This window comes from Pan troglodytes, chromosome 20, assembly GCF_028858775.2.
Source record: "Pan troglodytes isolate AG18354 chromosome 20, NHGRI_mPanTro3-v2.0_pri, whole genome shotgun sequence".
In the NCBI taxonomy this organism is placed as follows: Eukaryota; Metazoa; Chordata; class Mammalia; order Primates; family Hominidae; genus Pan; species Pan troglodytes.
Genome location: NC_072418.2, coordinates 39976657 through 40004489, shown reverse-complemented (window position 1 = coordinate 40004489; position 27833 = coordinate 39976657). Strand labels below are relative to the sequence as shown.

The 27833-nt window shown below is 42.6% G+C and overlaps 1 protein-coding gene and 1 long non-coding RNA gene across 19 annotated transcripts in view; one reads left to right on the top strand and one right to left on the bottom strand.

The window, feature by feature from the left end:
• Nucleotides 1–27833, top strand: part of ZNF567 (zinc finger protein 567) — a 54626-nt gene that overhangs the window by 3654 nt on the left and 23139 nt on the right. Inside the window, exons 1-4 of one of the 18 annotated variants that reach the window (XM_024351259.3) lie at nt 16681–16804; nt 18561–18661; nt 21551–21674; nt 23968–24042. In XM_024351259.3, the coding sequence (XP_024207027.1) occupies nt 24034–24042 (9 nt within the window). In that variant the 5' untranslated portion in view covers nt 16681–16804; nt 18561–18661; nt 21551–21674; nt 23968–24033. Of the gene's footprint in view, nt 1–16505; nt 17049–18560; nt 18886–21550; nt 21675–23967; nt 24043–27833 lie in introns of those variants that run through there. The other 17 variants (XM_063801549.1, XM_024351261.3, XM_063801548.1 and 14 more) reach the window with 17 other exon arrangements.
• On the bottom strand, nt 14904–16579 carry LOC129138060 (uncharacterized). The gene is made up of 3 exons (XR_008541006.2): nt 16440–16579; nt 15858–15978; nt 14904–15188 (listed from the first exon to the last, which is right to left on the bottom strand). It is a non-coding gene; the product is annotated as an uncharacterized LOC129138060 (long non-coding RNA).

Sequence of the window (27833 nt, the reverse complement as noted above, 5' to 3'; positions counted from 1 at the left end):
GGTGGCTCACGCCTGTAATCCCAGCACTTTGGGAGGCCGAGGCATGTGGATCATCTGAGGTCAGCAGTTCCAGACCAGCCTGGCCAACATGGCAAAACCCTGTCTCTATTAAAAATACAAAAATTAGCTGAACATGGTGGCATGCACCTGTAATCCCAGCTACTCGGGAGGCTGAGGCAGAAGAATTGCTTGAACCCAGGAGGCAGAGGTTGCAGTGAGCTGAGATCGCACCACTGCACTCCAGCCTTGGCGACAGAGCAAGACTCTGTCTCAAAACAAACAAACAATAAACAAAAGATACTGCACTGATCCATTACATTGATGACATTACACTGATTCGACCTAGTGAACAAGAAGTAGCAAGTACTCTAGATTTATTGTTAAGACATTGCATGTCAGAGGATGGAAATAAATCCAACAAGAAATCAGGGGCCTTCTACCTCACTGAAATTCCCAGAGGTCCGGTGGTGTGGAGCATGGTGAGATATCCCTTCTAAGATGAAGTATAAATTGTTCCATCTGGCTCCTCCTACAGTCAAAAAGGAGACACAATGCAAAGGGGGTCTCTTCGGATTTTGGAGGCAACACATTCCTCATTTGGATGTGTTATTCTGCTGGCCATTTACCAAGTGATCCAAAAAGCTGTTAGTTTACAGTGGGGCCCAGAACAAAGGAAAACTCCCCAACAGGACCAGGCTGCTGTGCAAGCTGATGTGCCACTTGGGCCACATGATCCAACAAATCTAATGTTGGATCAAGTGTCAGTAGCAGAGAGGGATGCTGTTTGGAGCCTTTGGCAGGGCCCAGCAGAGGAATCACAGTGCAGGCCCTGAGGATTTTGGAGCAAAGCCCTATTTTCCTTTTTAGAAAACGACTCTTCAGAGGCAGCTTTTGGCCTCCTACTGGACCTTAGTAGAGACTGAACATTTAATCATGGGCCACAAAGTTACCATGCAACCTGCACTACCCATCATGAAATGGGTGTTACCTGACCCACCAAGTCATTAAATTGAGTGTACACAGCAGTACTCCATCATAAAATTTAAGTGGTATAAATGTGATCAGGCCTAAGCAGGCCCTGAAGGCACACATGTGAAGAAGTGGCCCAAAAGCCCATCGTTCCCCCTCCTGCTACAATACCTTTCTCTCCCAGCCTGCACTCGTGGCCTCATGGGGAGTTCCCTATGATCAGTTGATAGAGGTAGAGAAGACTCAGGCCTGGTTTACAGATGGTTCTGCATGATAGACAGATACCACCTGGACAGCACTACAGTCCTGTTCTGGGACATCCCCAAAGAACAGTGGTGAAGGGAAATCCTCCCAGTGATTGGAACTCTGAGCACTGCACCTGGTTGTTCATTTTTCCTAGAAGGAGAAATAGCCAGATGTGACATTATATACCAACTCATGCACTGTAGCCAATGGTCTGGCTGGATGGTCAGGAACTTGGAAGGAACATTATTTAAAAACTGGTGACAAGGAATTCTAGGGAAGAGATATGGACCTCGCTGAACAGGTAAAAAATATAAAGATATTTGTGCCCTATGTGAATACTTACCAAAGGGTAACCTTAGCAGAGGATATTTCATAATCAGGTGTATAGGATGACCCATTCTGTGGATATCAGTCAGCCTCTTTACCAAGCTACCCTTACCATCACCCAATTGGCTCATGAACAAAGTGGTCATGATGGCAGTGATGAAAGTTATGCATGGGCTCAGCAACATGGACTTCTGCTTACCAAAGCCAAACTGGCTACAGCTACTGCTGAGTGCCCAGTCTGCTGGCAGCCAAGACCAACATTGGTTCCCCAATATGGCACCATTCCCTGGTGGCAGGCTGATACATTGGATTGCTTCCATCATGGAAGGGGTAGTATTTTTTTCTTACTGAAATACACACTTTAGATACAAATTTGCCTTCCTGACACAAAATGCTTCTGCCAGAACTACCATCCAGACCCTTAACGAATGAAGGTTTGCGTCACCCCACCAGTTAAAGAACCACAATCAGCTGAGGAGCTCGCTTGCTGAGGGAAAAAGGAATACATAATGGATAATGGAAGAAGGTAGTTATGAATACCAGCTATAACCACGTGAGCAGTTACAGAAACAAAGACTGTAATTGTCATGAATGTGTCTTCTTTATTTTGTAATGAATGTGTATACAACACAGCTTTGTTTTCATCCCTTTCATATCTCTTTATCATGTACAGTAAGATATACTGACTTTATATTAGAGTATTTAAATATTGTTAACTTTATATCAGTTTTTAAGTTATGGGATACCAGGGAGAAGCATTAACATCATCCAGACTTTGCATCCTCTTCTGGGGAAGGGTTAGTTATTTTTGGTTTTATGCAGGATAGTTGTATCATGTTAAGCAGAAGTATAACCTTGTTACTGCCTTTATTCAGATATGAAGTATGGTTTTAGGAGATGCTTATGGGTACCAAGTTGACAAGGGTGGATTTATGATGGTTAATTTTATGTGTCAACTTGACTGGGCCATGATGCCCAGATATTTGGTCAAATATTATTCTGGATGTTTCTGTGAAAAGTGTTTTTTTGGATGAGAGTAACACTTAAATCAGTGGACTCTGAATAAAGCAGATTACGCTCCACACAATGGATGAGGCTCATTCAATCAGCTAAAGTTCTTAATAGTACAAAGGCTAATGTCCTCTGAGCAAGAGGGAATTGTGGTAGCAGACTGCCTTTAGACTTCGAACCACAACTGTTTTCTGGGTCTTCAGCCTGCTGGCCTGTCTTGCAGATTTTGGACGTACCAAGGCTCCACAATTGCATGAGCCAGTTCCTTAAAATAAATCTTTCTGTGTGCATGCATACACACAGACACACACACAGACACACAGACACACACCGTTTGTTCTGTTTCTCTAGAGAACCTTAATATACTGTCCTAAGTATTTTACATGTATAGTGTCATTTAACTCCCCTCAGAACCCTGAGGGAGTTATTGATACCTTTCCCAGTAAACTGATGATGCAGGTGAGGCACCAAGAGCTTAAATAACTTGTAAAATGTCACAGAGTTCCTAAGAGAAGGAACTGGAATTTGAATTTCAAAGCCCTCAGTCTTTAACTATTAGATTACCATTTTCTAACTTGACACCTTCTATTCTATATCCTACCTGCTTCACAAAGCCATTCCTGATGAGTGCCAACTAATTTGGAATGAAAATCGTTAGGATTATGGGTTCTATTATATGATATTTAACACACTGTTTATTCTCAAACATTTTTATTTACTAATTATTATCTGGAATTCTTCAATGAGCATTCTTGTAATAATATTTAGTTCATTTTTATAATTACTTCCTAAGAGACAAATTGTCCTAGAAGTGGGGGATTTCTGAGTAAGACACTGGCATGCCTGGCAACATGCAAGACCTTGTGCTTCAATACTTGGAAGAAGCACAAATTACTAAGATATAATTGCTGCCTTTGTATTGCTTATAATTCAACAGGGGAAATAAAAGTAAGTCAAAGGTAGAGCATGACAAAGACTTCTAGAGAAGTACAGTGATAACCCTGGGAGTTCCCAAGAATTCATAGGAGCTCTGGGTGTGAATGAATGTCCTCTCGTCATGTGTATGCCTTACAGATTAGAGTCTGTTGATGTTGGGTCTAAAGGGTACAAATGGAGCAAGGCTGTCCTCTTACTGATAGCAGGGCATTATGGCTAATATTTCGGAAGTGAAATAAATCCTTCTGTCAAGAAGGCATAGAAAACAAAGCAGCAAGTCCAAGGTAAGGTTTAAGCCTCTTAGCTCTTCTTCCCTGGGCAGAATACCCACAGTCATAGTTGGGTCCAAATTAATATTTTTTTTAACATAAGAGAAATAATTCATCACATAGTATTTAGAATATGCTTAGCTGTAAATCTAAAGACTTCTTAAAGCTTTTTTTTTTTTTTTGGAGACAGAGTCTCACTCTGTTGCCCAGGCTGGAGTGCAGTGGCATGATCTCTGCTCACTGCAACTTCTTCCTCCTGGGCTCAAGTGATTCTCTTGCCCCAGCCACCCAAGTAACTGGGATTACAGGCATGCACCAACATGCCTGGCTAATTTTTGTATTTTTAGTAGAGATGGGTTTCACCATGTTGGCCAGGCTAGTCTCAAACTCCTGGCCTCAAGTGATCAGTCCACCTCAGCCTCCCAAAGTGGAGGGATTATAGGCGTGAGCCACTGCAGCCGGCCTAAAAGCTTTTTTAATCTACTTTTTGAAAATCTTCTATTTAATAAAATGCCTTAAACATACATTCTAAAATCAACAGATGTTTCTTGCAAAGAAAATAGCAAGTATATGTAACAAGTATACTTAAGTTTAAATTTATAAAAGTATATTTAAAACAAAAAATCAGTATCACAGCCTATTAAATGTTAAATGTTAAAGGTATACCTTGGCTGGGTGTGGTGGCTCACACATGTAATACCAGTACTTTGGGAGGCTGAAGCAGGAGGATTGCTTGAGCCCAAGGAGTTGGAGACCACTCTGGGAAACAGAATGTGACCCCATCTCTACAAAAAATAAAAAATTGGCCAGGCGCAGTGGCTCACGCTTATAATCCCAGCACTTTGGGAGGCCGAGGCGGACGGTTCATGAGGTCAGGAGTTCAAAACCAGCCTGACCAACATCGTGAAACCCTGTCTCTACTAAAAATACAAAAATTAGCTGGGCGTGGTGGCGTGCACCTGTAATCCCAGCTACTCAGGAGGCTGAGGCAGGAGAATCACTTGAACCCGGGAGGCGGAGGTTGCAGTGAGCCTAGATTGCACCACTTCACTCCAGCCTGGGTGACAGAGCGAGACTCCATCTCAAAAAAAAAAAAAAAAAATAGCCAGACGTGGTGGCATGTGCCTGTGGTCCCAGCTACACAGGAGGCTGAGGCAGGAGGATCAGCTGAGCCCAGCAGGTCAAGGCTGCAGTGAGCCATGTTCACACTGCTGCACTCCAGACTGGGTGACAGAGCAAGAGTCTGTCTCAAACAAAAACAAAAACACCCAGTATACCTCTAGATATTTTTCTTTCTATTGCTGATGTCTGGCATTCTATTTGTATGTATATGTACATGTATCTGTATGTACATATGTACACTTTGATAAATGGCATAGCTGTACATATTATAACCTACTGTAGCCACTGTCAGCATGCTTTGGATTTGTCTATATTTTTCTATTATTCTACACCCCCTTTTTTTTTTTTTTTTTGAGACAGAGTCTCACTCTGTTGCCCAGGCTGGAGTGCAGTGGCACCATCTTGGCTCACTGCAACCTCTGCCTCCTGGGTCAAGCGATTATCCTGCCTCAGCCTCCCGAGTAGCTGGGATTACAGGCAGCTGCCACCATGCCTGGCTAATTTTTGTATTTTTAGTTGAGACGGGGTTTCACCATATTGGTCAGGCTGGTCTCGAACCTCTGACCTCAAGTGATCTGCCCCCCTCAACCTCCCAAAGTGTGGGATTACAGGTGTGAGCCACTGCACCCAAACAACTTTTTTTTTTTTTTTTTTTTTAACTGATCACTTAACAGTTCGTTCTGAGGAAGTTCTGGAATTTTTAAACTAGTATATTCCTGCTAGACTCAAAGCTGAACCACGCCAGAGAAATTTCTTCCATATGCTGCCCAGCTGCTATGTATACCCCACCCTCCCATTTCCCTCAGGGTCCTGTGGGACTTACTTTCAGTGGCAAAAAGCGTAATTCCTTTTGCACCAACCTAATAGATTTGGAGTGTTTTTGTCATTTGCAGGACTGTCACTTCGAGGGATAACCATCAAGTTCTCCAGGTGCAGAGTGAGTGGTTGAACCCTGCTTAAAGGGATGTAACTACAAGGATGTGATGTTAGAGCCTAGTCTTGCTAGTTAAGAATAATTTCGGTGGCTCGCGCTTGTAATCCCAGCACTTTGGAAGGCCAAGGTGGGGGGATCGCTTGAGCCCAGGAGCTCGATACCAGCCTGGGCAACATGGTGAAACTTCATCTCTATTTATAAAAATAAAAGATAGGGCCGGGCGCGGTGGCTCATGCCTGTAATCCCAGCACTTTGGGAGGCCGAGGCGGGCAGATCACCTGAGGTCAGAAGTTCGAGACTAGCCTGACCAACATGGAGAAACCCTGTCTCTACTAAAAATACAAAATTAGCTGGGTATGATGGTGCATGCCTGTAATCCCAGCTACTTGAGAGGCTGAGGCAGGAGAATCGCATGAACCTGGGAGGCAGAGGTTGTGGTGAGCCGAGACCATGCCATTGCACTCTAGCCTGGGCAACAAGAGCGAAACTCCGTCTCAAAAAAAAAAAAAAAAAAAAAAAAAGGCCAGGTGTGGTGGCTCACACCTGTAATCCCAGCACTTTGGGAGGCTGAGGTGGGCGGATCACGAGGTCAGGAGTTCGAGACTAGCCTGGCCAACATAGTGAAACCCTGTCTCTACTAAAAATACAAAAAATTAGCCCAGTGTTGAGGCGGGCACCTGTAATCCCAGCTACTCGGGAGGCTGAGGCAGGAGAATTGCTTGAACTTGGGAGGCAGAGGTTGCAGTGAGCTGAGATCATGCCACTGCATTCCAGCCTGGGCAACAGTGCGAGACTCTGTCTCAAAAAAAAAAAAAAAAAAAAAAAAAAGGCCAGGCATGGTGGTTCATGCCTTTAATCCCAGCACTTTGGGAGGCCGAGGCGGGTGGATCACCTGAGGTGAGGAGTTCGAGACCAGCATGGCCAACATGTCGAAACCCCATCTCTACTAAAAATACAAAAGTTAGCCAGGCATGGTGGTGCGCGCCTGTAGTCCCAGCTACTTGGGAGGCTGAGGCAGAAAAATCGCTTGAACCCAGGAGGTGGAGTTTGCAGTGAGCTGAGATCATGCCACTGCACTCCAATCTGGGCAACAGAGTGAGACTCCAACTCAAAAAAATAAATAAATAAAATAAAAATTAAAAATAAAAATTTTTAAAGAATATTTTCCTTTTTTATTTATAATCTGCTTGCTGGGAGTATTTTCTTTCATTGTGAGTCTCTTGAGAGCCTTGGAAGAACTGATCTGACATTTTTATAGCTGCAGACACTCAACTGTGTTTTTATTATTGAGGCTTCATTTTCTTGACACCTAAAGTGACTTTATCTTCCTCTGTCTCATATTTTCCTCTCCCTGAATTGACATCACCACAACAGGCCTAAGTCCAATTTCTTTTCTTATATACAGGACCTTTTATCTCTAAGCCAGATGTGATTTCCCCATTGAAGAAAAGGAGATAGCCGTGAATGTGTGGAGAGTAATGTGTTAAGGTGGCTCAAAGAAGAGGGAAGCCATTGCAGATAAATGCTCAGCTGATATGAAGAGTCAAAACTTCAAGGTATTGTTTGAGAAACTTTTCCCTCAGTGGCCAGTGGAGAGAACTGAGGTCCCTTCAGTCTGAGTTCCCAAAGACACCTCACCATCATCCCTTTGTGTCAGTGTGCCCATAGCTCCTTCTATAATTCTTCCAGTTTTAAGGAGGGAAGGATTAGCCTTATAGAGTTTCTAATTATAAAAGAAATACATACTGAGCATTAAAATTAAGAAAACAGAGAATTCTATTCCGCATAGCAAAGGAAACAATAGGATAAAGAGACAACCCAAAGATTAGGAGAAAATACTTGCAAATCATATATTGGATAAGGGGCTAATATCCAAAATGTAAAAGGAACTCAGACTTCTTAATAACAAGAATACAAATAACCGGCCGGGTGTGGTGGCTCATGCCTGTAATCTCAGCACTCTGGAAGGCCAAGGTGGGTGGATCATGAGGTCAGGAGATCGAGACCATCCTCGGGGTTAGGTGGAACCCCATCTCTACTAAAAAATACAAAAAATTTGCCAGGTGTAGTGGTGGGTGCCTGTAGTCCCAGCTACTCAGGAGGCTGAGGCAGGAGAATGGTGTGAACCTGGGAGGCAGAGCTTGCAGTGAGCCGAGATCGCCCACTGCACTCCAGCACTCCAGCCTAGGTGACAGAGTGAGACTCCGTCTCAAAAAAAAAAAAAGAATACAAATAACCCTATTAAAAATGGGCAAAGGACCTGTATACATTTCTCAAAAGAAGACATACAAATGGCCAACACATATACAAAAAATGCTAAACATCTCTAATCATCAGATAAATGCAAATTAAAGCCACAATGAGGGGCCGAGCGCGGTGGCTCACACCTGTAATCCCAGCACTTTGGGAGGCCGAGCTGGGCAGATCATGAGGTCAGGAGATCGAGACCATCCTGGCTAAGATGGTGAAACCCCGTCTCTAATAAAAATACAAAAAATTAACCAGGCATGGTGGTACGCACCTGTAGTCCCAGATACTTGGGAGGCTGAGGCAGGAGAATCGCTTGAACCCAGGAGGTGGAGATTGCAGTGACCCGAGATCGCGTCACTGCACTCCAGCCTGGGCGACAGCGCGAGACTCCATCCCCACCAAAAAAACCACAGTGAGATATTACCGTGCACCTGTTAGACACCTGCTATTACAAACAAAGATGAAAGGTTAGTGTTGGTGAGGATGTAGAGAAAAGGAACACTGTTGCGAGCACTGTAAATTACTACAGCCATTTTGGGAAACAGTGTAGAGCTTCCTCAAAAAACAAAAAATAGAATTACTATATGAGCCAGCAACCCCACAAGGAATTGATATCAGTATGTCAAAGATGTCTGCACTCCCATGTTCACTGTAGCATTATTCACAATAACTAAGATATGGAAACAAGCTAAGTGTCCATCAATGGATGAATGGATTTTTTAAATGGAGGATATATATACAGTGGAATACTATTCAGCCTGAAACATGAAATTCTGTCATTTGCAACAACATGGGTATACCTAGAGGATATTATGTTAAGTGAAATAAGCCAGACACAGAGAGACACATACTGTATGATCTCACTTACATGTGGAATCTAAAAAGTTGAACTCTTAGAAGTAGAGAGTAGGAGGGTGGTTACCAAAGGTTGGGGGGTGGGGATGTGGTGGATGGGGAAAGGGGAAATGCTGGTTAACAGGTACAAAGTTTTGTTTAGATAGGAAGAATACATTCTGCTGTTCTTTTGTCCAACACAGTGACTACAGGTACTGTATTGTATATTTCAAAATAGCTAAAAGATAGGATTTTATATGTTCTTACCACAAAGAAATGGTAAATATTTGAGGTAATGGATATGCTAACCAGCCTGATTTGATCATTCCATCATGTATTGATGCATACAAATATCACATTGTACCACATAAATATATACAATTATTGTACAAATATATACATCAATATACAATTGTACATATAATACGTACAATTATTGTACAAATATATACAATTATTACTTGTCAATTAAAAAATTTAAAAAAGAAATCTAAAATAACAGTTGCCCCCTATGAGCATCTCACGATAAATCCCTTTAATCTCTTCTACATATACTGAGTATTAAAAACAGAATTGGCTAGAACATTGTTGCTGTTCTGAGACCTGTCTTTCTCATTTAACACAAGTGAACATTTTTCTTTGTCAACAAGTAGCGGTAAACATCATCCATTCTAATGGCTGTATTTTTTAATAGGTGGAGTTATATCTTCAGGGCAGATTCCTAACAGTGGAACGGCTGGGTCACAAGGGAAATATGTAGGTAGTTTTTGTACATGTTGTCAAATTTCCCACCATAAGGGTTGTGCCGGTTTGTTTTCCCACCAGCAGTGTATGAGACTGCCCTATTCCCTGTACATTCATTCCTGTGGCTGCTCTAACAAGTTACCACAAACTTGGTAGCTTTAAACAATAGTTTACTCTCTCACATTCTGGAGGCCAGAACTCCAAAAATCTAGACATCAGCAGGGCTGGAGCGCTCCTAGAGATTCTAGGGGAGAATCCTCACTTTGCCTCTTTTTCTGGTGGCTGTAGCCATTCCTTGACCATTCCTTGACATTCCTGGCCCCATCACTGAGATTTCCACCTCCGGGGTCACATTGCTGCCTCTTCTTCCTCTGTCTGCCAGTCTCCTTGTGTCTCTTTTAAGGATGCTTGTCACTGGATTTAGGACCCAACCGACCCAGACAATCCAGGATGAACTACTCATCTCAAAATTCTTAATTTAATTTCATCTGCAAAGACCCTCTTTCCAAATTAAGTAACATTCACAGTTTCCAGAGATTAGGACATGGACGTATCTTTTTGCAGGGTCATCAGTCAGCCGACTATATCCTGTCTCACCAACAGAATACATTGTTATACTTTTTAATTTTTGTCATCTTGATAGGTTAAAAATGGTCTCAGTATTCCCCCTCTCCCCCTGCCAAGAGACAGGGTCTTGCTCTGTTGTCCAGGCTAGAGTGCAGTGGTGCAATCATAGCTCACTGTAATCTCAACCTCCTGGCCTCAAGCAATCCTTCCACCTCAGGCTCCCAAAGCACTGGGATTACAGGTGTAAGCCACCTCACCTGGCCTGTCTCCATATTATTTTAATTTGTATTTCTCTTTTTACATATTTAAGGGTCCCTTTTACATATTTTTTGTGAATTGTTAATTTCTCTTACCCATCTTTTCTGTCAGGTTTTTGGGTCTTTCCCTTGACATTAAGAGGAGTTTTGTTTCTTTGAGACAAGGTCTCACGCTGATGCCCAGGCTGGAGTGCAGTGGTGCAATCACTGCTCACTACAGCCTTGACTTCCAGGGCTCAAGTGATTCTCCCACCTCAGCCTCCCAAGTATCTGGGACTACAGGCACACAACCACACCCAGCTAATTTTTTGTATTTTTTTGTAGAGATGGAGTTTCACCATGTTGCCCAGGCTGGTCTTGAACTCCTGGGCTCAAGCGATTGGCCCACCTTGTCCTCCCAAAGTGCTGAGATTACAAGGTGTGAGCCACTGCACCTGGCCAAGTTTTCTTTTTTTTTTTTTAATTGGGAATTGTCATAGACTGATTTGTTCCCCCTCCAGTTCATATGTTTAATATTATTAACTATAGTCATCATGTTACACAATAGAACACCAAAACTTATTCCTCTCATATAACTGAAACTTTGTATATACTGATCAACCTAACTCCTAATTTCTAGTAGTATAAGACTTAAGACATACAACCAGATATATGTAGAGAGAGTGAACAAGAGGGAAGTAACAAAATAATTACATGATAAAGGGTGGTGGATGCTACGGCTCACACTTGTCATCCCAGCACTTTCAGAGGCTGAGAGACAGGGGGATCGCTTGATGCCAGGAATTCAAGATCAGCCCGGGGAACATAGTGAGACCCCATCTCTATAAATTTTTTAAATTGTCTGGGTGTGGTGGTGGTATGCACCTGTAGTCCTAGCTACTTGGGGAGCTGAGGCTGAGGTGGGAGGATTGTTTGAGTCTAGGAGTTTGAGGTGGCAGTGAGCTATGATAGTGTCACTGTCACTCTAGCCTGGAGTACAGAATGAGACCCTGTCTCAAAAAAAAAAAAAAAAAAAAAAGGTTAAATTACAAGCTACTACTATGTACAGCAACATGGATATAATGTTATCTATATGTATCTATATACATAGAAATAATGTTGAGCAAAGGAGGTCAGACACAAGAGTACATACTATATGATTCCACCTATATAAAGTTCAAAACCAAACCAAACTATTCTATTATAGAGGTCAAACTAATGGTTAACTTTGAGGTATAATGATTGGGAAGAGATATGAGGGAGCCTTCTGGGATGTTGGAAAGTTTCTATGTCTGTAATGGCGGTTGCATGGGTTTATTTTTTTTATTATTTTATTATTTTTTTTTGAGATGGAGTCTCACTCTGCCGCCCAGGCTGGGGTGCAGCGGCACCATCTTGGCTCACTGCAAGCTCCACCTCCCGGGTTCACGCCATTGTCCTGCCTCAGCCTCCTGAGTAGCTGGGACTACAGGCGCCCTCCACCACGCCCAGCTAATTTTTTGTATTTTTAGTAGAGACGGGGTTTCACCATGTTAGCCAGGATGGTCTCGATCTCCTGACCTCGTGATCTGCCCACGTTAGCCTCCCAAAGTGCTGGGATTACAGGCGTGAGCCACCACACCCGGCTGGGTTTATTTTTTTAAAAAGCCAGCAAGCTATAATTTTAAAATTTGTGCTTCCTCTCTCTCTCTTTGTGTGTGTGTGTGTCTGTGTGTGTGTGATTTCATGTGTTCATTTCTTTTACTCACTTTTTCTATCGGGTTTTTGGGTCTTTCCCTCAATTTTAAGAGTTTTTTGTTATTGTTTTTTTGAGGCATGGTCTCACTCCAACGCTCAGGTTGGAGTGCATTGGCACAATCACGGCTCACTACAGCCTCAACCTCCTTGGGCTCAGGTGATCCTCCCATCTCAGCCTCCCAAGTAGCTAGGACTACAGGTGCACCACCACACCCAGCTAATTTTTTGTATTTTTAGTAGATACGAGGTTTCACCATATTGCCCAGGCTGGTCTCAAACTCCTGGGCTCAAGTGTTCCACCCGTCTCAGCCTCCGAAAGTGCTGGGATTACAGGGGTGAGCTATACACCCTCAAAATAAATGGCATATCTGCATTTTTAAATCACATTTTTCTACCTACAAAACCAATTTTCTTTCAGTTCTGGTTTTTGTTTCTGAAGCCCATATTTTATTACACTGAATGAAACCTGTGCATGGGTAATTCATTTAAATAAATATAATTTCTACTGGATTGGTGGATTTAAAAGACTAATGATGGCCAGGTGCAATGGCTCACGCCTGTAATCCCAGCACTTTGGGAGGCCGAGGCAGATGGATCACAAGGTCAGGAGATGGAGACCATCCTGGCCAACATGGTGAAACCCCGTCTCTACTAAAAACCAAAAATTAGCCATGCGTGGTGACATGCGCCTTGTAGTCCCAGCTACTTGGGAGGCTGAGGTGGGGGAATTGCTGGAATCTTGGAGGCGGGGGTTGCAGTAAGCCGAGATCATGCCACTGCACTCTAGCCTGGCAACAGAGTGAGACTCTGTCTCAAATAATAATAATAATAAAATAATAATAATAATAATAAAAGACTAATGATACCATATAGTAGTGAATAGACATTCTCATAGTATGTTGAATATTGGTGCAAACTTAATCAGGGCAATTGATATAGATGTGTAAACAGGTTTTAACTATGAAAACCTCATTCTCAGCAAAATATCTAAGACTATCCAAAAGATACAATTCACATGTGCACAGAAAGGCATAAGCAGTAAAACATTGCATATAATGCGAAAAAGCTGGAAAGAACTTACATATACAAACAGAACAGTGCAGCCATTAAAAGATTATGACACAGTTCATAATTTAGTGACATGAAAATTTGTTCACTATATTTTGTTAGAAGAAACAAGTAGATTTCAAAACAATTGTTATATAACCCTGTTTTGAATGAAAAAGTCCTATAAGCCTATATCCATGCACTTATTCACAAATGAGGTGAAGTGATTTGGAATAAAATGTTCAAAGTGCTTTACTTTAAGCTCTTTTAATATTCTCCAATCTTCTGAATTAAGAATCTACTAATTTTACAATGAGAGAAATCTGCTTTGAGAGCAGAAAAAATAATAATAAAAGGAGATATGTGTATGATATATGGAATGCAATGTTGAAATGGTCTGAATTCTGGCTGAAGAGACCCAAACTTTCTTCATAGACATTCCAGAGCACTAATTCAAATCCTGCCTTAAAGGTCCTAAATCTAGAATCCTAAGATTTTATACACAATGAGTTCCTCTTATCAGTTGCCTCTCATTTACCTGGGCACAGAACTGCTGTTAACCAACCTCTTCACGAACTATTGCTCCAAGAAGGAAATCACATCTGGTTTGGACATAAATTAATAGGGTAATTAATAATAAACCCTTCACATAGGCAAAGAAATGGAATTTTGGTCTGATGTGGCTATGGAAAATTGAGACCATTCCTTAATCATCAAGCAGAAAGAAGTCGAGAAAGTATTCTGAAGGATTAGGATGATAACACTTTAGAAATAACACAGGAGAGACGCCCATTTCCAACTCTAGGAATCTTAAACCAGTCCTTCAGAAAGTTACCTAAGAACCCTGAAGTTTCCCTAATCAATCAGGGTGAAGAAAGTAAGATGTTCCCAGAATACAGAATTTGAACTGGAAAGGGGAAAACAGATGTAAAAAGGGAGACCCGGCTGGCCGCGGTGGCTCATGCCTGTAATCCCAACACTTTGGGAGACTGAGGCAGGCAGATCACGTGAGGTCAGGAGTTTGAGACCAGCCTGGCCAACTTGGCGAAACCCCATGTCTACTAAAAATACAAAAATTATCCGAACATGGTGGTGGGCACCTGTAGTCCCAGCTACTCGGAAGGCTGAGGCAGGAGAATCCCTTGAACCTGGGAGGCGGAGGTTGCAGTAAGCCGAGATCACGCCACTGCACTCCAGCCTGGGCGACAGAGCAAGACTCGGTCTCAAAACAAAAAAAGGGGAGACCCAATTGGCTAGTTAAATAAATGTATGTAGGTGTCATATCACACCCCTGAATAATTCCTCCGAATGGGGGTGGGGGTGTCAGTCATCTGTACTCCACCCAGAAGTCAGTGCCACATTCCTGAGTCTACATACCCGTGAAATGATAGGAACCCATGTGCCCATAAGGTCCTGGAGGGGAATGTAAAGTTAGTCAAGACATGGGAGCTAGACAGCAAGGAAAAAGAATTGCAAAGGGAAGTTAGTAGTTAAATAAGTTACCACATATCCATGTAATATAATACTAAGATAGACAAATGCAAAGTTGTAGAAAATAGTTAAGGATAAGGAATATTTTCAAGATACTGTATCAGAGAAATCACTTTACAAAACAGGTTGAACAATACAATTATATCAATATGGTCATTTAAAAAGTCTGGAAAGTTAAACACCTGTTTCAGTTATTTATTGCTATATAACCACCTCAAAAGTTTATGGCTTAAAATAAAAAATAATTAGCTCATTATTTGGGGGGCTTGGCAATTTGGGCTTGGCTTGCCTGAGTGGTTCTTCTGCTGATCATATTCATGTGACAGCTGTCAGCTGTTGGCTTGGTGGAGGCTGGATGGTTCAAGATGGTCTCCCTGAAATTTCTGGCCGTTGTTGCTCACTGGACCTCTCTCTCCAAGTGATCTTTAATCCGCAAGCAAGTTGCTCTTAGCCTTCAGTCATGGTGGTCTCAGGGCAGGAAAAGCGGAAGAGAAAAAGCTGCAAGACTTCCTGAAGCTTTGTCTCAGAAGTCTCACTGTATCACTTCCACCACATTCTATTGGTCAAAGCACCTCACAAGGCCCTGCCTAATAGTAACCTAACCACTGACTAGCATTTCAGGAGGAGAAAAAATACTCCCTTGCTGAAAAACAAAATCAAAGAGAACAAAAATAGAAAATACAACAAAACTTCCTTGACCTTGGTTTTCAGATATGCTCAGCAATGGTTCCCTTTCCTCGGGGCTCTTAGAGAACCTCAAGGCAAGGGAGAAGGGGTAAGGAATCATGAGACATCAGACCTCTCTTGGAACCCAGATTGGCTAAATTGGAAAAAATTATTGCCACCACACGAGCTCTCATCATCTACCATAAACATACTCAGATGGAAGTAAAAGGGAGATGGGAGTACTGCTAACCCTTCTTAGTATTCAAGGGAAAGGCCAGGGTCACTGATATCCAGGACTGGGGACTTTCTCTAAATTCACGTAAGTCTCCTGCTGAGACAGCTCTGGGAATGATGTGGATCACATGGAACCTGACCTCTGAGAGTTCCCAAGGGAGAGCCTCTGAGGAAGGAATCCTACTCCTAGGTTCTCCCCACGACGTCTTCCCAGAACTCTGCCTAAGGGACACTTACAACTCGAAAAGCCTCGTTCCGAGAACAGGTCTGTGCTTTTTCTGTTTGCAGATTTTATTCCACCACTCGATTATCCCTTCCCTTTTTGATGGCCATTTCACTGCAGCTGGGGTCTATACAGCTATAAAGCGGGAGAAAAAAGGAAGCTGGGAACTCAGAGATGCAGAGCCCAAGAAACAGTCGAGTCTAAAACTGCCGCTTAGGTGGGCACTCCGCCAGGATCCCCTGTGTCAAACACCAGGCTGAGAACTGGGGACAGGTGTGCCCTGAGAAGACAACGCGGGCCATGCTTCATTGCAAGATGACTCTGCTTAACATAGGCATGGATCATAGTCCTCACAGGCACATTGGGGAGATCTTCGACAGACCCCTCAGTCCCAACATTAAACACAGCACTGCAGAAATGAAGCTTTACCCGTTACACACACAACACCACAGACCTAAAAGGCTCTTCCATCACACGGCCACAGCAGCACTGTCATGATGGAAGGTCTCAAACCCTACAGTGTCACACACCCGACAGCCGACCACGGCCACCCAAAGGTCCCACATCCGAGCAGGGACAGGAACACAATCACGCACCTGTCGCAGCCTCCTCGCCGCGCACACCGCCGCCTTGTCCTGGCGTCAAACACACGCACACGTGCATACACAGGCCCGAGCTACGGCCCTGCACACCCTGTCTGCGTCCCGGGAGCTCGGGGCTTCCTCACCGTGAGCGCCGCCCTCATCTCAGCCACGCACTATGAGAACTTGGAAGGGGAACCGGAGATCAAAGTTCGAAAACGGCCCGGGCGCCTGTGGGAAATGTAGTCCAAGGCCGGAAACGCCCGGATGTGGAGAAGGCGCGCGTAGCCGGTGGACAGCAAAAACGCGCCGCGGAGACACCTGGGAGGCATCGTCCGCGTGGGAGTGCGCATGCGCAGACGCCCGGCCGGCGACCGAAGGTGAGGCTGGTAGGTCCCGCGGGCGCGGAGAAGGCGGGTGACGGTGTGACCCGTAAGGAAGGCTGAGGAGGGAGGCGGGAGCCTGGGCTGGGGAAAGCAAGAAGGGAAGAGGAGCAACCTGGGACGAGGAGTTGGCTGGAGGAAAGTGCGAGTCCGGGCCCCAGAGAAGGCTGGGAGGGAAGCAGGAACCAGAGCGCGGGCCCGGGAGCACCTGAAGAAGGGAACCGGTTGCCCGAGGCGGGGGGTGAGCTCCCCAGTGGCAGGAATTTCGTCTGATTTTCGTCCCCTGGCTCCTGGAGCACGGCCTGGCACACAACAGGCGCTCCGTGTGTGTGTGTGTGGCTTTTCGTACCTGTCCTGTGTGTTGTGGTAGGGGAATGTGTTATTCTGTGTGACGTTGTGGAACCGGTTGTTTATGAAGGTGATAGGGTCCCTGCGTGTCTTAAGTTTTAATTTAAATTAGGTGCGAGTCGATTTATGTTTGAGCCTGTGTCCGACTCTGCAGAGGCGACAGTGAGGGCATTGTGAGTGAAAAGTTGTTACTTTTTGTAGAAGTATAAGTTCTGTGAAATTGTGCACGACGTGGGGGCCTATGGGATTATGACTATGTAGTGGGTGATACAGCTATGAATATGCCTAATTTTAAAAGTATTTGGTGTACACGACCTGTGATGACTGTGAATGTGGCACACTGTGTGACTTAGGTGGAGTGCTTGAGAAACCGAGTGTTGACTAAAGTATGCATTGTTTAGATTGATTTATGAGTATTGGGCATTTTATATATGCCTGTAGAATTTGACTCTGGTAATTAGACAAGTAAAATAAGTAGTGATTTTTTTTTTTTTTTTAATGGAGAGGAAGAGGCAAAATAATTTTCAGAGGGTAAGATTGGGCCCATGCGGGCGGGGCGCGGTGGCTCACGCCTGTAATCCCAGCACTTTGGAAGGCTGAGGCGGGCCGATCACGACGTCAGGAGATCGAGAACATCCTGGTTAACATGGTGAAACCCCGTCTCTACTAAAAATACAAAAAATTAGCCGGGCGTGGTGGCGGGCGCCTGTAGTCCCAGCTACTTGGGAGACTGAGTCAGGAGAATGGCGTGAACCCGGGAGGCGGAGCTTGCAGTGAGCCGAGATCGTGCCACTGCAATCCAGCCTGGGTGGCAGAGCAAGACTCCGTCTCAAAAAAAAAAAAAAAAAAAAAAAGATTGGGCCCATGCGCGTTGGCTCACGCCTGCAATCCCAGCACTTTGGGAGGCTGGGGCGGACAGATCACCTGAGGTCAGGAGTTTGACCAGCATGGTGAAACCCCGTCTCTACTAAAAAATATAAAAATTAGCTGGGCATGATGGCGCATGCCTGTAGCCCCAGCTACTCGGGAGCTGAGGCAGGGGAATCGCTTGAACTCGGAGGTGGAAGTTGCAGTGAGCCAAGATCGCGCCACTGCACTCCAGCCTGGGCGACAGAACGAGACTCCGTCCCTTCCCTTCCAAAAAAGATCATTTATTGGGAAACCTGGTATTGACTGATGACTGATATGCTTAAATGAATAGAATACCACTGGGACCACACAGAAAAAAACTTTATCTCATAACTGCCACTCTCAAAATTCCTATTTGAGTGTGTGTGTGTGTATTTATTTATTTTTTTTGCTGGATGAATTTCTTCTGCTGGAAGCCTGAAATGAGAAAGCATACATGATTAGTTTCTTCTCTAATTCCCCAACCTTTATTTTGTCTCCTCTTTACTCCCTATAGGCAGTCTTTAGCTCTCATGGATTGGGAGCTGGGAAAGGAATGAGAAGACAGAAGTCAGAGACAAGAAGAGGCTAACATGACTGATACCACTATAATTTAGTGTAAGTCATCTCTTACCTTCCAAGAGAACCTGCTGCTTGGAACCTCCAGATACACTTCCCTTCTCATGGGCATAGCCTCTTCTCCAGCTGCTGCCCCAGTGCTTCCTCTGGGCATTCAGTGGCCCACCGACTCTGGTGGGTGGGTTTGTCCAGTCATTCCTCTTTGATAGGACCCAAGACAACCCAGACAGCCTCCACCCATGGGGTCTTCACCTAGTGCTAAGGTGAGAATTAGCCACCTCGGTCACTTTGCCCTCCCAAATCTTAGAAATATGTAAAATTTTTGCCGAGAATTCTCTCACCACTTTGGTTCCTGGTGGCCTCAAGGTCTGAGGGACCCCTTGTGTGTTGTAAAAAAGGGAGAATCACTCACGTTTTTCCCCCTGGAAAAACACTGTTCTAAAAATAACAGTCTCTTAAAAATACATTCTCCTCTCTCAGCCTCTCCACCGTTTTTAAAGGAGGAGTTTAATGATAGCAAAATTTTACACTCAACAGCTCTATAAGATCCTGTTCTTGAATGAAGTTCTCTTAGAATTTTGTTTCATTTGCTATCTTTGGGATATCAGCTGAGGCTGAGGCAGAAATATTTCTAAGTTTTCATCCTATTAAAAATGAACAGTGATAACAATTAGAAAACTCAGGGTTGTTGGAAAAAACATTAACAAATAAATAGGGTGTGTGTGTGTATGTGGAAAGTATGGGGAAAAAGACTTATTTACAGTAGTCATCAAAAATAAGAGATACAAAGGAAGTGACTTTACTAATTACATGATATGTTATTAAAGAGCACATTTTAAAATAAGACTTTTGGTGGGGCTTGGTGGCTCATACCTGTAATCCCAGCACTTTGGGAGGCTCAGGTGTGTGCACTGCTTGAGTCCAGGAGTTCAAGACCAGCCTGGGCAACTTAGTGAAACCCTGTCTCTACAAAAATACAAAAATTAGCCAGGTGTAGTGGCACACCCCTGTGGCTAGCTACTCAGGAGACTGAGGTGGGAGGATCACCTGAGCCCAGGGAGGTCGAGGCTGCAGTGAGCCGTGATCACACCACTGCACTCCAGCCTGGGCAACAGAGTGAGACTTTGTTTCAAAACCAAACAAAAGAAACTATAAAACTCTTAGGAAAAAACACATAGGCATACATCTTAATGATCTTAAATTTGGCATGCATTCTTTTGGAGTTTCTTTCATGGTGATTGAAATGTTCTAAAATTAGATTGTGGATGATTGTTCATTATGATGGTTTGTGAATATACCAAAAACCATTGAATCGTATACTTTAGATGGATGAATTTTATGGTGTGTAAATTATATCTCAATGCTGTCATTTAAAAAATCTTGGCTAGGCCACCTCTGCAATGTGTAACACTGAGCAAGCCATGAGTGTCTCCTGTGTTAGTCATGTTAGTCAATTTCAGGTATAATAGGACCTACCTCACTCAGGGTTTTTGTGAGGGTCATTGGATTTACATCACAGGGAATTATTTTGGAAAGTGTAAAGAAATAATTGAATTCCAAATATCCAAGAGAAGGAAACTGGTTGAATTAACCAAGTACAGTGCCACTGAGGAGTATTATGCAGCCATGAAAAGGGATCAGTTGCATGGATTTATGGAGAAGGGCCTCCAGGATACTTTGGATTTTTTTGTTTTCTTGTTTTGTTTGTTTGTTTCTGAGACAAGGTCTCACTCCGTTGCCCAGGCTGGAGTGCAGTGGCTTGATCATGGCTCACTGCAGCCTCGATCTCCCTGGGCTCAGGTGATTCTCCCACCTCAGCCTCCCAAGTAGCTGGGACTACAGGCATGTACAACCATACCTGGCTAATTTTATTTTATTTTATTTTTGTACAGTTGGGGGTCTTGCTATGTTTCCTAGGCTGTTCTTGAACTCCTAGGCTCAAGTGATCTGCCCACCTTGGCCTCCTCAGGTGCTGGGATTATAGGTGTGAGCTACCTTGCCTGGCCTCCAGGATACTTTGTTAGTGACAAAAGCAACAGAATATTATATTCTATCTTTTATCTAAGTTTTCAGCTTATCCTTTCATTATTTTAATATAAGCAAATGTATATATTTGCATTTTTTTAAACTCATGTCACCACCATCACCCAAATTTAAAAAGAAAACAAAAACAGAACACTTCTAGCCCCCATCCAATCACCCTGGCACAGAAGTAACCTCTGTTGTAATTTCATCTCATATAAAAGGAGTCATGCAGAATGTAGCCTTTTGAGTCTGGCTTCATTCAGTAAGGATGTTGCAATTAGTAAGCTGTAGCTGGGACTACAAGTACATGCCATCATGCTGGCTAATTTGTGTATTTTTATTTTGTAGAGACAGAGTCTCACTATGTTGCCCAGGCTGGTCTCGAACTCCTGAGCTCATGCAATCCTCCTGCCTTGTCTTCCCAAAGTGCTGGGATTACAGGCATGAGCTCAGTTCAGTTGCATGTTGCAATTCACTCATATTATTGCATGTATCATTGCTTCATTCTTCTTAGTATAAAGTAGTATTCCATTGTCTGGATGGAACACAGTTGGTTTATCTGTGTATCCATTGATGCACACTTGGGTTGTTTCCAATTCTGAGGTGGTTATGAATAAAACTGCTACAAACATTCACATTCGGGTCTTTTTGTAGATACATGTCTTTGTTTGTCATGGATAGATAGGAGTGGTATTGATGGGTCGTTTAAACAATTACTTTAAAATGGTATCTTTACATGGAATAGTTTTGCCTCTTGATTGTGGTGGTGGTGACACAAATCTAAATGTGTGATAAAATGGTAAAAACACGCACATAATGAATGCATGGAAAACTACTGATATCTGAAAGAAGTTGGCGCATTGTGTAATGACAATTTTCTGATTTTTTGTTTTTATTTTTTAGAGACAGAGTCTTGCACTGTTGTCCAGGTCGAAGTACAGTGGCACAGTCATAGTTCATTGTAGCCTCAAACTCCTGGGCTTAAGTGACCCTCCTGCCTCAGACTCCTGAGTAGCTGGGACTACAGGTACACACCACCATGCTGGCTAATTTGTGTATTTTTATTTTGTAGAGACAGAGTCTCACTATGTTTCCCAGGCTGGTCTCAAACTCCTAAGCTCATGCGATCTTACTGCCTTGTCCTCCCAAAGTGATGGGATTACAGGCATGAGCTACCTACTGTGCTCAACCAGTTTTCTGATTTTGACCATATGCTATGGTTATGGAAGATGTGACCATTGTGGAGACACTAGGTGAAAGGTGAATGAGACCTCTCTGCACTATTTTTGCAAGCTTCTGTGGATCTATAATCATTTCAAAATAAAAATAAATAAATTTTAAAAAGAGCCTACTGCAAGACTGAGAAGTGCCTATGGTGTCTGATTCCCTGTCGTTGGGCGTGGATTCTGTTTCCTACTCTGGGCCCTTTTGGACAAAGCCATGCAGAATATCTTATCCCATACCTGCCCCTGTGAGCCACTTACTCTTTCTCAAAGTTTTCAGCAACCCTGGGAGCAGGCGGTATGCGGTGGTTCACACCTATAATCCCAGCACTTTGGGAAGCCAAGGCAGGAAGATCGCTTGAGCCCAGGAGTTGGAGACTAGCCTAAGCAACATAGTAAGACCCCATTTCTACCAAAAAAAAAAAAATTAGCCAGTCTTGATGGCGTGCGCCTGTAGTCCCAGCTACCCAGGAGGCTGAGATAGGAGGATCACTTGAGCCCAGTGAGGCCGACGCTGCAATGAGCGGTGATAGGCCACTGCACTCCATCCTGGGCAACAGAGTGAGACCCTGTCTCAAAAACAAAAAAATTAAAATTAAAAAATAATTAGCTGGATGTGGGTGGTACATGCCTATGGTCCCTGCTATGCAAGAGGGAGAATTGCTTGAGCTGAGGAAGTCGAGGCTGCAGTGAGCCATGATCATGCCACTGTATTCTAGCCTAGGCAAAGAGTGAGACCCTGTCTCAAAAATAAAATAAAAATAAGACTTGAATAAAAGGACAGGAAGACACAACATGATAAAATGTCAAAACTTCCTTACATTTCATGGATTTCCATTAAAATTTTAATAAAAATGTTTGAACTTTCTAGCATTGTTAGGAGAAAATAAACACCAAAAATTCTGAGAGAGAAAAACTGTCAAGGAAGTAGCCCTAGTAGATACTAAACTGTTTTAAAACTGATAACTGTAAGGTGATCCTGGCAATTAAACGAACAGTTCAGTGGAAATAAATATAAAGCCCAGCTCTACTTAGATATATGAAGGACATAAAATATGTGATAAAGATGGCAGTTTTGATGATTGAAGGAAATACAGATTCTGGAGTACTTTGTGATACCAAACTAGATGGCCAAATAATTTTTAAAATTGTTCTTTTACATAGAAAAAAAACAGTCAAATGAGAAACTATAAAAAATTATTTGGGGCCGGGCACAATGGCTTACGCCTGTAATCACATATAGAAGGAGCACATGAGGCCAGGAGTTTGAGACCAGCCTGAGCAACATTGCAAGACCCCATCTCAAAAAATAATAATAATTTTAAAAATTAGCCAGGCGTGGTGATGTGTGTCTTTCGTCCTAGCTACTTGGGAGGCTGAGACAGAATTGCTTGAGCTCAGGAGTTTGAGGTTGCAGTGAGCTAGAATAGTACCACTGTACTCCAGCCTGGATGGCAGAGTATGACCCTGTCTCTAAAAAAGAAAAATTATTTGGAACTCCTACCACAAAAATAAAGGATTAATTTCCTTCCTTTAAAGAAGTCTAACAATTCAGAAAATAAAAATAATAGAAAATGAAATAAATGATGAGACCACAGATAAGAAGCTAAAAGCATTCTTTAAACTTATGAAAAGAAGCTTCTTGTTCATGGTAAGAAAACTAGAAACTAGAACCACAATTTACATGTGTTAGATAGACAAGCATAAAAAAATTTGTATCAGTAGTATTCCTCAGTGACTACTGAGGAATGACAGGTATTCTCATATATTGCTGGCAGTACTATGAATGGTACAGCCTTAACGGAGAGCAGCTTGGAAGTAGTTAATAACAGTAGGCTGACTAGGAGAGAAAAGGTAGTGCTTGAGGGGAGAGGAGCTTGCCCAAAATCCATCCTGCTGCCCCAAAAGCCTGTATCTCTGGTCTTGGGGATAAAACAGGATTTGCCTAGCTGGTTGTCCCATCTATATTTATGTGACATGTTCAGAGTGGACAAGGATCAATACAAGGGAAATGGAGGCAATTTTAATAGAATTATAAGAGCTGTGAGGCACATGTGGTCTCATGTGGCTTTTTTTGTCTCGGCTTTGCCTCCTTAGGAACTGCCTCTTTTCTAAAGAGGACTCCAAAGGAAGGACTGGTCATCTCTTTCATATCTCAAAACCATGGCTCAGGTAAGGCGATGGTTTCTCTCTCCTTTCTGAAAGTCTTTTTTTTTTTTTAAGGATATTTGGGCATGTGTCGGTCTTGTCCTACATCCTCCTACCTATCTTTCCCTTCAGAAAACTGGTCCTCACTTCTTCCCATATTGGTCAGATAAGACTCTACCTTCCAAAATGCTCCCAATTTTAACCAATGTTGACACATTAAGTGGATATACCAGGCCAGGCATGGTGGCTCACACCTTTACAGCACTTTGCTCCCAGCACTTTGAGAGGCTGAGGCAGGAGAATTGCTTGAGTCCAGGAGTTCAAGACCAGCCAGCCTGGGCAACATAGAGAGATCCTTGTCTCCACCAGAAATTTAAAAAAAAAAAAATTGGCCAGGCGCGGTGGCTCACGCCTGTAATCCCAGCACTTTGGGAGGCCGAGGTGGGCAGATCACCTGAGGTCAGAAGTTTGAGACCAGCCTGGCCAACATGGTGAAATGCTGTCTCTACTAAAAATATAAAAATTAGCTGGGCTTGGTGGCAGGCGCCTGTAATCCCAGCCAGTTGGGAGGCTGAGGCAAGATAATTGCTTGAATCCAGGAGGCAGAGGTTGCAGTGAGTGAAGATTACGCTGCTGCACTCCAGCATGGGTGTCAGAGTGAGACTCTATCTCAAAAAAAGAAAAAAATTAGCCCAGTGCAGGTGCAGTGGCATGCACCTGTGGTCCCAGTTATTTGGGAGGTTTAGGTGGGAGGATGGCTTAAGCCCAGAGGTCAGGTCTACAATGAGCCATGATGTCACTGCACTTCAGCCTGGGTGACAGAACAAGACTCTCTTTATTAAAAAAAAAAAAATAGTGGATATATCATTCACCATCTCCTCTCTCAGTCTTCTTCCAGAAGCTATGCAGGGACAAAAATGCATTTCCTTGAACTAAATGAAAATGTATTACTGAATGAACCTGTCTTGTGTAGATTAAAAAAATATATAAGGCTTTATTGCATCCACAGACTGGAGTCAAGATGGTAGTGAAATTGACAGAATTTATATAGAATTAGTAAGTAGCAAGAAGTCTTGTGTTGAGGCTTTGAGGATGGAAACATGATTGGCAACTTATACAAAGAACTGAGAATCTTGTGTTTCTTCTCTACCTTCAGTTTTGCTCACAGCTGCTAACAATTTCTAAAAATCTGTGGCCTTCCAATAACACCTTCTTAGTATATTAATTGTATTCTAGATTTATTTCTATTTTCACATTTCTTCCAATTTTATGTTTGGATGTAGAAGTAAATATATTTGTATAGACTGCCATACTAAACTAGAAGTGTAACTCCTAAAATATTCTGCTTCTGGTTTCAAAGACACTACTCTTTCTTGTTTCAGTCAGAACATTTATCTTCGTATCTGGACCTCTTAAATACTGGTGTTCTCCAGATTCTGTATTGGTTTTCTTCTATTTACACTCTCCTGTTCACTACCTACCACTATTATTCTAATGATGCTCAAGTAATTTTAATTCTAAACCTCTGTCTTTTTTGATGTATTGTTGAAACTATATATCCAGCCTCCAGCTAGATATCGCCACCTACATGTTCCACAGATCCTTCATGCACATGTCTGAGATTCACCTCATTGTCTCCTTCTGCCCATCCTATCCTTTTGTTTTTTTCAAATCTGGTTAGGGCCCCAACCCCTACCCACCTGCCAATACAGCCAACATGAGTTAAAAGTCTCCCATTCACTGCAAAACTATTGAGTGGTAAATTCTGTTCCTCTTACCACAGTTCCCTCCATCCTCCACTGATACCATCTTTATTTGGGTTCCTTTCTCTTTTTTTTTTTTAAATTTAATTTAATTTTATTTTATTTTATTGATCATTCTTGGGTGTTTCTCACAGAGGGGGATTTGGCAGGGTCATAGGACAATAGTGGAGGGAGGGTCAGCAGATAAACAAGTGAACAAAGGTCTCTGGTTTTCCTATGCAGAGGACCCTGCGGCCTTCCGCAGTGTTTGTGTCCCTGGGTACTTGAGATTAGGGAGTGGTGATGACTCTTAACGAGCATGCTGCCTTCAAGCATCTGTTTAACAAAGCACATCTTGCACCATTGGGTTCCTTTCTCATAGTGGTCACTTGTCTTCCCATTTAACATCTTCACTTATTTTCCACTTCTCCAAGGGCTCACCCCAATGCTTGCTTACATATTTTTGTTTTCTGTGCTTTTGTGTTTAACTTTTTATTATGGTAAAATATACATAACAGAGAGCTTACCGTTTTAACCATTTTTTAGCGTGTAATTCAAAGCCATTAAGTACGTTCACAAGTTGTGTAACTGTCACCACTATCTATTTCTGGAACTGTTTTTCTTCATTTCACATAGAAATTCTGTACCAATAACACTAAACGGTTACTCCCAATTTTATTCTTTATAGCATCAGATGGAAAGTGCCTTAGAGGAATGTATATAGACATTTCATTAGGAGACAAGAAAATGTTAAAATGCTTATAACAGTTTAAATACGAGAATAATAATTAATGCTAATAGAGTTTTCCAGTTAATGAACATGATGCACATCTCCTTTTATTTAGATCTTCCTTAAATTCTCTCAGTAATGTTCCTTTCAGTGTACCAGTCTTGTAAATGTTTTTTATATCCTTGGATATTTTTTAATGCTGCTGTAAATGGTGTTCATTTTTATTTAAATTTCCCACTGTTTATTGCTAGTATGTGAAAATGCAATCGATTTTTTTATCTTGACCTGCAACCTTTCAAAACTCTCTTATTCTAGTAATTTTTTTTTGGTAGATTCTTAGGATTTTCTATATGGACAATCCTGTCATATGTGAATAATGACTGTTTTTTTTCTTTCTAATCTATATTCCCTTCATTTCTGCCTTTCCTTACTACATTGTCTGGAACCTTCAGTACAATGTTGAGTAGAAGTTCTAAGAACAGACTTTCTTGTCTTGTGCCCAACTTAGGCGAAAGGCATTGTTTTTCATTATTAAGTTTGATATTAGCTATAGGATTAGGATTTTTTTTTTCTTTTTTTTTTTTTCTTGAGACAGAGTCTTGTCCTGTCATCCAGGCTGGAGTGCAGTGGTGGATCTCAGCTCACTGCAACCTCTGCCTCCCAGGTTCAAGCGATTCTGGTGCGTCAGCCTCCCACGTAGCTGGGATTACAGGCATGCACCACCATGCTGGCCTAATTTTTGTATTTTTAGTAGAGACGGCATTTCACCATATTGGCGAGGCTGGTCTTGAACTCTGGCCTCAAGTGTTCTGCCCGCCTTGGCTTCCCCAAGTATTGGGATTACAGGTGTGAGCCACCATGTCCGGCTGGAATTTCTGTTTTTTTTTTTTTTTTTGCTTTTGATTTTTTTTTTTTTATTATACTTTAAGTTTTAGGGTACATGTGCACAATGTGCAGGTTAGTTACATATGTATACATGTGCCATGCTGGTGTGCTGCACCCATTAACTCATCATTTAGCATTAGGTATATCTCCTAATGCTATCCCTCCCCCCTCTCCCCACCCCCCAACAGTCCCCAGAGTGTGATGTTCCCCTTCCTGTGTCCGTGTGTTCTCATTGTTCATTTCCCATCTATGAGTGAGAACATGCGGTGTTTGGTTTTTTGTCCTTGTGATAGTTTACGGAGAATGATGATTTCCAATTTCATCCATGTCCCTACAAAGGACATGAACTCATCATTTTTTATGGCTGCACAGTATTACATGGTGTATATGTGCCACATTTTCTTAATCCAGTCTATCATTGTTGGACATTTGGGTTGGTTCCAAGTCTTTGCTATTGT